Source organism: Uloborus diversus, chromosome 7 (assembly GCF_026930045.1).
Source record: "Uloborus diversus isolate 005 chromosome 7, Udiv.v.3.1, whole genome shotgun sequence".
NCBI lineage: Eukaryota > Metazoa > Arthropoda > Arachnida > Araneae > Uloboridae > Uloborus > Uloborus diversus.
Window position 1 is genome coordinate 10,216,054 of NC_072737.1, and position 12,517 is coordinate 10,228,570.

The following is a 12,517-nucleotide window of genomic DNA, read 5'->3' on the forward strand; positions in this document are numbered from 1 at the left end:
TTGCTGCAAACAGCTGAGTCCGTTATTTAAAACTTGCTAGGACACCGTGCGACAATGCAATAACGGGAAAAAAATTGAGTAGAAATCAAAAGATTACAGTAAAAAATGTTATTGGATGCATAAATCATTTGCCCTCGTGTCTCCGTCATCGAAATATGAGATCTTAAAGTCTGCCGAAATTTTAATTTAAGTCGCCGAATTGAGAGAGCCTATGCAGAAGATGGTGAAATTGAGTGAAAGTTTCAATTTCTCACAAAACCTTTAAATTTGGCCCTTTCCTTAACATTTTACCAGACTTTTAGATCTTATATCTCGACAACGGAGGCACGAGAGCAAATAATTTTTGCGTCAAATACGTGTCTCAATGTATTTTTTTAATTAGTATTATTTATACTAATTATATATTAGTATATTAAAACTATTTTTTTTCAAAATTACACTATTCGTGTGGTTTCCTGGTCAGTACTCTCGCGCCTGTGGTTCCCTGGTCAGTATTGTTGCGTCTGTGGTTCCTTCATCAATATTATTGCTTCTGAAGTTCCCTGGTTAGTGTTGTTGCGTCGACGCAGCAATAGGGAGTACAACCCGAATTTGAATTACTAAGACATTTAAACAGAAAGTAAAAATTAATTGCAATAACACTTGCCGTAAGTAGTCAGTCTGGTATCTACCTTTTCAGAGTTTTTATTCAATATTAGTGGCACCCGCACGGTTTTCCCGCAGTAGAAAATCAAAAGGTCATTTGGTTTGCCTGTATATTAAAAAGTAATGGATGATGAAGCTCTCGCCAATTGGCTATGTTAAATGGATCTCCCATGTTACGGATCCACGTTATGATGATTTCGTAATTTACTATTCCACGTTGTGATAATTTGCTCGGATTTTTTTTTTCTTAAAATTTGTATAGAAAAAGAACCACATCGAATTTTCGAAAAATCGCTTCGAGTTGCACACCCCCACGCTACAAACTATCTTTGTGCCAAATTTCATGAAAATCGGCCGAACTGGCTAGGTGCTATGCGCGTCACAGAGATCCTGACGGACAGAGGGACTTTCTACTGTATTATTAGTAAAGATCATACAAAAAGAGCGCTCAAATGTTATGACATAAAACATGGAGCAATTGAAAATAAATTATCTATGCAACAAGAAACATAGGCAATCGCAGTATTAAGTACAAGATATTGATGACAAAACTTATGCTAAACTACATATAAAAACTTATACTATAGCAAACAAAATGAAAATGAAGATCATGCTATGAATGAATTCATTTAAATATTTCTGGTGTGACATTATTAAGTTAGGGGATATTTCGATAATTAGGAATCTGGCGATCTTTCTTCATTGTCGTCAATTTTTGGCTCCAGCGCCAGCGCGAGAGGTATTTTTCTTTCCAAATCAAAACAAAGAGTTTGGAAATATCTATTCACATAGGGTTACTATAAATCAGCAGGTATACCAAAATAAAATTATTTGGGCCAAAAATGAGACGATCACGCCAGATTCCCAATTATCGAAATATCCCCTTAAATTAAATGTGATTTTTAAAATAATCATTCATAATTACTGTTTCTAAGCGTTTGGATTTTAATAAGGCTCCAAGCTATATATCAGCAAAATGACAAGGTCAAGAAATGTCCAAACCGTCAGAAATTGGCGTTAAAATAAAGAGAGGAATAAATAAAAATAAACGCATTTTTAAACGCGAAACAACAGACGATAGTGTTTATTAGCAGAGACCAGTGGTTGGAAGTAGCGCGCTACAAGTAGCGAAGCTACTGTAGTAGCTACATTTTTCAGTAGTTTGTAGTGTAGCACACTACTTTTGAAAAAGAGTAGTGTAGTGAGTAGTTCGCTACAAAAAAATAGTAGTTTGTAGCGATTTCTGAAAACTACTTTTTAATAAAGATTTTTTTTTTAAAGGAACAATTCGGTTCAAACGAATTTGACTCGCGCAAATCTTACGCGAGTACATCAACGGATGCAATGAGAAATAAGACTTATAAAAATACGAGATGCCCTCTGGCATATCATTTTGACGCCATACGTTCTATCTGTTTGACGCCATTAGTTCGTTTGCAATTGTAATTTTCATATTTCGCCATAATTTGTATTGAATAGAGCTTAAAAAGAAAAGTATGTATGAATTAGCGATAAACGCCAATTTAGTAACTCCTTTGTTTTTTCTGACTGTCGGGAATGTCCCGTGGATGAACGTTTTAAACTTCAAAGAAATCCAACACTGTAAAAATATTTATTTTCGCGAAAATGAAGATATCAATGATTTTGCAAATTGAAAATTTCGTTAATTTTATATGAACAAACCTAAAGTTGAAAAGAAAAATATATATAATATATATATTTCGTGAAGCTTAAATTTTCAAGCTACTGTAAATGTTATAGATGAGGATGATATTGAATCGCCCTTGCCGGCTTACAATGAATACGAGAATTGCAGTGTTATATAAGAGAAGAATAACGGACATTTGGGGGGGGGGAATAAATAATAGATAATTCTTAGTAATATTCCATGTTCAAATGAGCTAATTTGTCAATCTAAACCTTTTTTCGTTCAATCCTCTTACCGTGTGTGTTTGCATTAGGGTGTCCGCCAAAAATCGAAAATTGATTTTTCAAGTCGTACACCCTTTTATATTTTCCCACTTACATCAAAACAATTTTTAAAAAGTTTCATATAATTTGAACAATTGCAACCAGTGCCAAATTAAAAAAAAAAAAAATTTAGAAACTCGAAATTTCTGTTGGTAAAACGTTTCCCCCCTATACCCCGCATGCACCACAAAAACATTTATTCAAATTAGAAAACATTAAGGTATCCCCTACACTTGGCCTAAAATTATAACTTTCTTCAAAAAATTGTTTTTTTATCGATACATATTTTTTAAAATTTATGGTAAATTTTACGAAATTACCAAGCTGAAAAATATCAACAGTAAAGTAGGTAATTAGCGTTAAATAGAAATTTTTGCTCTCCTGCAATATTGAAGTCCTCCACACAGTACTCAAAGATATGGATTTTTTCAAGGTTAAGTTGAATTTTTCATTTTAAATGTATTATTTTTTTGTTACTCATTTGAAAATGTTGATCTGAAAATGAGCTCGCTAATAATTTTTGAACTTGATTTTTTATTTAAATTCATGTGTAAATTTGTAAATTTTTTTAAAATATATATATATATATATATATATATATATATATATATATATATATATATAAATCAATTTTTTAAAGAAAATTATAATTTTTAGGCCAAGTGAGGGGTATCCAAATGATTTTTAATTTGAATAAATATTTTTTGTGGTACATGTGGGGAGTAGGGTTTAGGGGCAACGTTTTATCAACAGGAATTTCGAATTTTTAAAAAGTTTTTTTTTTTGGAGGGGGGGGGGGGGGGAGCTAGCATACAAGTGCTGGTTTACACTTTCAGACGCAAGTCGGCACGGGTTGCCGTTATTCAACAAATTATATGAAACATTTTTTCAAATTATTTTGACATAACTGGAAAAATATAAGAGGGCATGACTTGAAAAATCGACTAATTTTTTGTGAGACACACTAAGCCCACTTATTTTATTTTATTTCATTTTTTTTATTTTTGTTTATTTACTTATTGTTTTGAAAAGTAGCGAAGTAGCGACTACATTTCAAAAGTAGTTTGTAGTTGCTACTTTTTAAAAAAAGTAGTTGTAGTTGTAGTTAACTACATTTGTAAGAAAGTAGCTGTAGTTGTAGTTCGCTACCAAAAAAATGTAGTTTTTCCAACCACTGGCAGAGACACAGTGTTTGAAAATACTTTTTTCTATCAAAGGCAATGATTTATGAGATTCGCCACCCATTCATCATAGATCGAATAAAAAAAACCACGGCAAACTGAAATCAACATCAACAAGCTTTTTTGATCGTCGACAGAACTCTGTAAAAGTTGCTTCTCTGCCCGCGCACCATTAGTGCAGGGGAAAACACTTGCCATCGCTGCATTGTTCATTAGTGGCGCTGCAAGGCAGAGAATGCCGAGTCTTTGAACCCCTGGAAAGAGACAGGCTGACCTATCCGACATTTTGGTTCCAAGACAGCTTTGGATCCAACCCTGTTTCCAGTATTTATAAATACGTATCAATACTCGCTGGTTGCTATGTCGTAAAACAATTGATGTTTAGGGGTCCGTGAACATTCCAAATAGCTCAAATCGGTCAAATCGGTGTGCTGAATCGTATGAAAAAAACCGCTTGTTAATCTCATGCTTCATCGCGAAGTTATAGGCGTTTAAAAAAAAAGTAAACAGAGCGTGTTTTCGATTAAAATGGCTGTCATACATGTAAACAAAGTCGAAAAACTAAGTGTCAAACATGTAAGCTAAGTTTCAATAAATTCTTAAATTGGTATTAATGTCAAATATTTATTCATCGTGAAAATATCTTTCCGGAGGTATTAAATTCGAAGATCATGAAATGTAGGTGGAATTAGACTTTAACGTCATTATCTCGAACTGGAAAATTCGATGCTGACACAGATTGAAAAAAGCTCCATGCGACTTAATTTTTGCTCGATATACTTCAAATTTCAGAATGTGCTACTTTGGTAGTAGTTTGATAAAACTGGGTATGCATTAAGGTTTAAGAGAATTTTATGTTGCTTAAAAATATTAAAGTTTCGATTTTTATGTAATATTCGCAACAAAAACTATTGCTTTACGCTAAAAAAAATACTGCGCTCTTAATAATGGACCAATCCTTAAATGGATACCTAAAATTCTTGGCAATGTTCTGTTCCCTGATAAAATGCAAATTGTTTGAGAAAAAAGCAAAAATTGAATCGCGTGGAGCATTTAAAAATTTTTACTTTAAATTTCAAAATTTTTAATTTTAATTAAATTTTTATTTTGTTGCTTTTTTTTGCTTGATATTCTGCATGCTAATAAACTTACTAATTTTATGCCAAGTTTCACATTTCAAAATTTATAAATTAAAAAAAAATGCTTTCAAGGTCCACCGTCCCCTTAAGTTGAGTAAAATGTCACTTAAGGTGAATCTAGAAAGATAACTTGATTCACAAATTCAACCAAACTGTTTCGGGAAAGGTTTACTATAATGAACGTCATTTCCACACCTAATTTGTTTTTAACTTGAATTAATTAAATATTTTTCATTCACAGAATGAAATAATCAAACATCAAGCAGGCAACTCAGATAAAGCTTGGGCACCCGTTTTCTACAACGAGGCTCTTTTTACAAAAACTAATTTTGTGCCCCTCCAATTTTGGAACCAAAATGTCGGATAAGTCAGCTCCCCTTGTATAGTGGCCTTACCGAGTTTAGGCTCATTACTTTTTGGGACAGGGGGTTCTTAGAATGGGTGCTGCGGCGTTCTAGGGTGCTGTGGGGATAGGCGAGGGATGCCGCGGAGTGTCCAGGATATCAAACCTTTGTTGTTAATTAAACAGAAAATGATGGTTATTCAGGTTAAGCAGTGGCGCACACAGGAATTTTGTAAGGGGAGGGTCCAAGATCAAAAGCCTTATTCTCCTATCATACCCCAATATGCCGTCAAATGTATTGGCTTGATTTTATCGATTCCCGGGAATGAAAAACAGTAAAAAATAAACTATTGAAATTGAATTAGCATTGTTTAATGAAATATACTTAAAAAAATAACCAGAGAGCAAAATAATTTATGCTTTTACTTTTCTTATAATTAAAAAATTGATTCAATTTCATAGACTCTCATTTTATTCTCTAATTACAAAACTAAAAACATGGTTATTGTGGTGTATTCATTTATAATCACCATTCTGCTTCTTACAAGCAATTCGTTATAGAAAAAGAGCACAACTTTTTTAAAAATCTTCTAACATGAGGATTGTATTATTTCACTTATAACAACTGAACGCATTGTTACCTTTGTTTGAAATTATTCTAGGTACAAAATACATAGAATCAATGGGAGGGGTCCGGACCCCCTGGACCCTTCCCTTGTGTGCGCCACTGAGGTTAAGTCTTTTGTTTAAGTGTCATCCCGTTTCAGCTGTTTTACTTTAATAATAATAATAATAATAATAATAATAATAATGATAATAACAACACGCACATGCGCGAAATGTCATTACTCGACATTAAGGACCTTAAAAAGTCATTTTTTTCATTAAACACTTGTCTGAGCAAAATTAAAAATGTTTCACCGCTTTGAGCTAATGTCATTAACCGCAAGGTGGTGTATTCAAGCTCTAGAGACACAAATGGTTGCCTCTGGTGGTGACCTTAAAATTATTGATAATGGTGCAAAAATTGAAATTCAAGGAAATCAATTTCGGTTAAACAAGATTTCGGCTAAAGGAATTTCGGATAATCGAGGTTACAATGTTTATGGATCGTATTGATGCACTTTTCTCACAATCCTCCTGGGGAATTTTTTTGGAACGGCAGTTCCCGCTGAGAAAGAATGAAAGAAAAAAAAATCAAATCTTTATCTTCTTTATTAAGAATAAAGCTGAAAGTCTCTCTGTCTGTCTGGATATCGGGATCTCTGTGACGCGCATAGCGCCTAGACCGTTCGGCCGATATTCAAGAAATTTGGCACAGAATTAGTTTATAGCATGGGGGTGTGCACCTCGAAGCGATTTTTTGAAAATTCAATTTTGTTCTTTTTCTATTCCAATTTTTAAGGACATTTTACCGAGCAAATTATCATAACGTGGAAGAGCAAATTACCAAATTATCATAACGTGGAACCGTAACATCGGCGAGATAAATGAACACAGCAAATTGTCGAGAAATTCATCATCCATTATTTGTAAATAAACAGGCGATCCAAATGGCCTTTTGATTTTCTACTACGGGCAAAGCCGTGCGGGTACCACTAGTGCTTAATAAAATTGATACTTATTTTCCTTTATGTTTTCACTCCCGAAATATCGTTCAAAATTTAAAATAAGAGTTTTACGAAAATAATCCAATTTATTTTCTTCGAAAAAGCGAACTCTATTTTACTGGTTATCAACGTCTGTAACCTTGGGTTCAGTTGGCACATGCGTCAATCAGTACCTGTTCGCATCGGTAATGTTACCTGTGAAGGTGAAGCCTGAATCAGAAACGCACTGGGGCTTCGCAGATGACCAGCGTCCATCCTGTTGGCAGGTGATGACCGGATTGCCCACTAAGGAAAACCTTTCTGTGCAGGTGTAGGACACAGATGAACCAGCGAGAAAAGTCTGCTGGTTGTTTCCACGCCGACCGAATGGGATGTCACCTGGATCAGTGCAGGAGATATCTGTAAGCAGATAACGCACAGGTGGTTATTAAAATAATGGAAACACCTGTGAATAAAAGTGACACTTTTGAATGATCTTCATGGCCATCAAAATATAATAATAGCTATCAGTTTCAGAGTTGACAAAAACCCGGGTTTTTTAAAAAAAAGCCCATGGACCCAGGGTTTTTTTAAAATAAAACCCAAAAAAACCCAACTAAAGCTGGGTTTTTAAAAAAGAAATGTGGGTTTTTTTGTCTTTTTCTAGGGAAAATGTGGCGGACTTGTAGCATATTGTAGCGTAAGTATATGGACAAAGCACAAAAATGGTCTTGGGGTAAAAAAAAAAAGCTGTAAAATTCAGCGTTTTCATAAGAAAAGTATAAAAGACGACGAAACCCAAGAATGGTGAATCTTCAGATTTTTACTTCCATTTACAAAAAAGGAAGTATTGTATTCGCGAAAAAATTTTCACTCAAAAATCGGCCTTAATTTCCGTTTTTCTCACCCCCAAATGAATGTTGAGTTTTTTTTCGACTCGACCACACGTGGATATATGCCTAGGAACCTACAGACACCCGAAATATCCATTTTGACGACCCCCGAGTTAATTACAACGAATTTTCTCCTGACGTCTGTATGTATGTGCGTATGTGTGTATGTGTGTATGTATCTCGCATAACTCAAAAACGGTATGTCTTAGAAAGTTGAAATTTGGTACGAAGACTCCTAGTGGGACCTAGTTGTGCACCTTCCGTTTTGGTTGCATTCGGATGTTTCTAAGGGGGTCTTTTGCCCCTTTTTGGAGGGAAATCATTGTTAATTTCGATTTAAACTCAAGTGGTGTTATAATTTATCAGACACTTGGCGATTTATCGCCAGTCTTTTGGTCGCCAAGTTTTGTCGCCAACTTGGCGACAAATTTGGCGATTTTTTTTTTAATTCTAAATTTGGTTGCAATTTGGCCACAGTTGGTGATATTTAGAGAGTAAACAATTGAATCACATTAAAATTGCCAATAATGGGGAAATGACATTAAATTGGAGTAAAAGGGAGTCATGTGATGCACACATCAGCTCGTTTAGTTTCCATGATTACCAACAGTTAAGGCAAAGTTACTTCTCGAGTGATAAAATCTATTGTTCGTTTTTAATTACTACTTTTTTTTTTTTTTTTTTTTTTTTTGCATTTTACTTTATTGCATTTCATTTTGCTATGCAAAACTACTGTAGAACCTCAAGTAGTTTAAAAATCCCTTTTTGCTGAATTCCAGCTTAATCAAGACACTTCTTTGAATTTTATGTTGCCTGTTTTTCTATTGCTGAGTACAGAGTAAGACATATTAAACTTTTTCTAAAGATAATGAAAATACTGTACATCCTATTCTGTTTTCTGTCCGACCGTTTGTATAACCTGTTAATTTCTAAAAAATATACCTTGTTTATTCGAGATTTGTGATGTATTTGTTTGCAGAAAATAATTCACATGAAAGCCTTTTAGCTAGAATAGTTTCCTCTGTACAATCTACAAATATTGGGAAAATCAGACGTGACAGGACTTAGTCAAGATAATTTAAGTTATTTATTGACCAGTTAAAGGAAAAAGTAAAATATATTTATTTAAAATCTTTGAAGTATTTTTTTAAATGCCGTTAAGAGTTAAGAAATACTATTTAAGTTCAAAATTCAATTTTTATGTCCATTGTCTGCGGTGAAAAACAAATAGAAAAGAAGTTTAAATTGTGAAAGTATTTAAATTAATTATTTTTTCTTTTTAAACTTCTCAGAAAATTGAAAAAAAAAAAAAAACCCCAAAAATGGGCTAAATAATGGGTTTTTTCAAATGGATTTTTTGAAAAAAACCCATTGGGTCCAACTCAGTTGGGTCCAATCCGGCCAACCCTGATCAGTTTGGTTTTATAAATAGAAATGTATATATTCTCGTCATATGTGGTAGCTTTTTTGAACTTCTGTAAGTCCTAGTCTTTTCTCAAAAGCGTAAAATGTCGCAACTCTCATATTTTCAATAAGAACCAATTGTAGAAGCCTGACAAAAAAAATATCTCCAAAAATGATGCCAATTAGGTGATATGGACTAAGCTTCAATTTCTCGCCAAGCAGATATGACGTCGTCAGACGCATCAGCTTAAGTTTAGCCATTTTGGATCGTATTTTTTTTTCATTGTTGCGCTGCTAGCGTTACTTCAGCAAAGTTTCGGATTTCGCTAAATTTGCCGGAAATAATATTTTATTTAATAAACAATTCACGTGCCGCTAATAACTGCTCACAGTGAACAATAACCGAACGCGATAACTCGCCAGAAAAGACAACCACTCAAACACGCGCTCCGATTCAAAATGGCTGATCTTAAGCTGATGCGCCGGCTCGTACATATACAGGGGCATTAGCCTAATCCAGCAACAGCTAGTTTTTTTTTTTAAATTTATTATTTTGACATGCTTGAAGTGATCAAGCCTACTACACTTCTACGCACAGCGCCACCTATACCTACTAATAGCTCTTAGTTCCTGACAAAAGTGAAGCAGCCCTGTAGTTTTCAGAATTCATTTTAGTGTGAAAATAGCCTTGAATTCCGCCAATTATGAGAAAATTCCCATGGAATAAAGAAGTGAGAAAACTGAGCTCCCGTGAGTGCTCACACAAATTAAGCGTCGACTACTAACCAAACTATATTTGCTAGGACTCGACCGATGCATCGGCCTGGCCGATGCATCGGCGCCGATGGTTCAACAATTTAGCCATCGGCATCGGCATCGGCCGCCGATGCTAACTTGCAGGAAACATCGGCCCATCGGCCTTAAAAACATTGAAAAGCCGATGGATTGGCCGATGTTTTCGAAAAAAATGAACTTTGCTGTTTTACTTTTTAATACAAAATAAAGAGTTATTGTTTTCATATAAAATTGTTTACTTAAATTTCAGTATGAATTTCTACTTTAATCACACCCGAAAGAGTTTTTAATACTGCATTGAGGTACCAAACAAGTTAATTATTGCGTTGTTTTTTGCGGCTGGATGTACGTATGTATCTCATAAGTCAACTCAAAAATGGTAAGCGGTAGAAGGTTAAAATTTCGCATGTGGGGGGGGGGGGGGGGGTGCGTACGTTCCAGTTGTGCACTTCCCGTTTTGTTTTCGATCGGGTGTTCTAAAAAGCCTATTTACTAATTTTTGTTGTGGCTATTAATTACTTATTTCAATGCAATACTAATATAGCGTCTCAGACTGACAATCATTTGGTGATATATTGTTGAATTGGAGATTAAATTGGAAACAAATATGAGATGTCGAAACCGGCTTCTGTGTCATTTTGTTACATTCCCGTTGAACCGACAGTAATTTTTAATTTTTCGATATTTGTAATATGAATCACAGTAATGCAGTCTTTTCTGTATCGGTTCGGCGGTGGTACATGTTTGAAGACCGTCGAAATACATTTTGGGGTCCTATTTCTCTGGCACGGAAGTTGTAAAACATTTACCATAAGCATTTTTGTAACTCCTACGGTGCCCCTAAGGTAATGGGGCCTGTTGCACAATTGCAACATTTGCTATATTTTAAATCCGCCACCGCACGTCAAAACAAACTTGGGTACAAGTTTTAAAAGGGTTTTTCTGCTCAATGTTTATGATTATTTTAAACTCAATTTTTTACGATTATTTTTTGTATTTCGGAGAACACTTACGTGCCCCCTTCCCCCTCCCTCTATTTATGAAAATAATTTCTAGTTGTACTTCCGAGTCGTTTTAAGCTAACACCATTCATTGAATTAGATTTTTTTTTCAAACTTTATCCATTGTTTAGGATGAATTTGGAGCATTAATGTGAGAAATTAATTAAAGACGTTTTGAATGGTGACATAATTCGGAACATAATTTCTTTTCTCAGCAAAAAAAGTTACTAGCTTTTATAAAAAAATGCAAACTTTTCTATTCATAAATTTTAAATAAGTATAAAAATATTCCTATTACAATTTAATAGTGTAATTTATCTGTTACTCTTTTTGTTTAATTTGATTACTAAAAGAATGTCTACTTGCAATCTTTCCACTTTAATTGCGTAATTTGTTGACGGTTTCATATTTTGAGCAGTCACGATTGCTTATTGTTCTCATTTGACCGTTTTTGGTGTCCGTGCCTTTTTCAACTTGAACCAGAAGCCTTTGCAGCACCACCGCCCACCGTCCTCTGCTGGCGGCGCGGCGCGGCTGCTCCGGTTTTGAGCTATCCGATCTCCTGGTCGGAGGCGTCCATGTCCTACACACACGCACGTTCACACACACACACATACACGACTTCACACACATACGCTCACACACGCCTATGTGCATACACACAGGTCTACGCACACACACAACTATGCACACGTAACCGCCAGGGAGGAGAGGCAGGCTTGGGAGGGACAGGAGCCGTTTCTAGAAACAATAACTCCAATGAGTAGGGTCCTGTCTCAGTTCGTGATTGCGAAAAACATAACTTGGATTCAAAATTTCAGAATTCAAATTAATTTTCTTTTTTATTTATTCTTTTTTTAAATAATTAAACAACGTAATTTAAAAATTTTTAACTATGCATAGTGTATCTAAATCCATACATTATTATATTATAACTAAAATCTTAGTTATGTGCTCAATTTAAAAAAAATTAATCAATTGGTTATTTAACAGTGTCTTTGTTTTTCTTCCATGTTTTCCTTTCTTTTTTTTTCGAATTTGTTCTTTCACTTTCATCATACAGCAATCAAAAAAGGAGAAGCATAACTACACCTTATACAGATTGTACGTAGTACGATTTAAAAGTTCGGGGAAAAGCTGTATAAACCCTTACCCAGAATAGTTCACATTATCGAAGCACATCCACCTTCAAAGGGTTACCTTGAGTGACTATTTACTTCAGCCATTGGTCATATAACTTTTGGTAACACTCCTGGAAGCCATTTTTCGCAATCTTCTGTGATGCAGCTTTATCTTTTCCTGACGAAAAAAAGCGGCGTCCGTGCAAATGTTTTTTTTTTTTTTGCTGAGAACAGGTAAAAGTCACACGAGCTAAGTCCGACGAAACGTTATGCTATTTGTTTGTCATATCAAAGAATTTGACCAATCGAACCGTGCATCCTCAACATGAAAGTCGCCTGCTTCCCCACGATGAAGTTAGAAGCAGCAGCGCAAGAGTCCTTTCAGGAGGTTGCGAAAAATGGCTGACAGGAGTACTTCTAAAAGCTATACAAACG

General features: G+C 34.8%; 1 protein-coding gene across 1 annotated transcript in view; it reads right to left on the reverse strand.

The window, feature by feature from the left end:
- Positions 1–12,517, reverse strand: part of LOC129226235 (clotting factor C-like) — a 53,977-nt gene that overhangs the window by 10,766 nt on the left and 30,694 nt on the right. Inside the window, exon 6 of the mRNA XM_054860833.1 lies at positions 7,085–7,288. Coding sequence (XP_054716808.1) covers positions 7,085–7,288 — 204 coding nt within the window. The remainder of the gene's footprint in view (positions 1–7,084; positions 7,289–12,517) is intronic.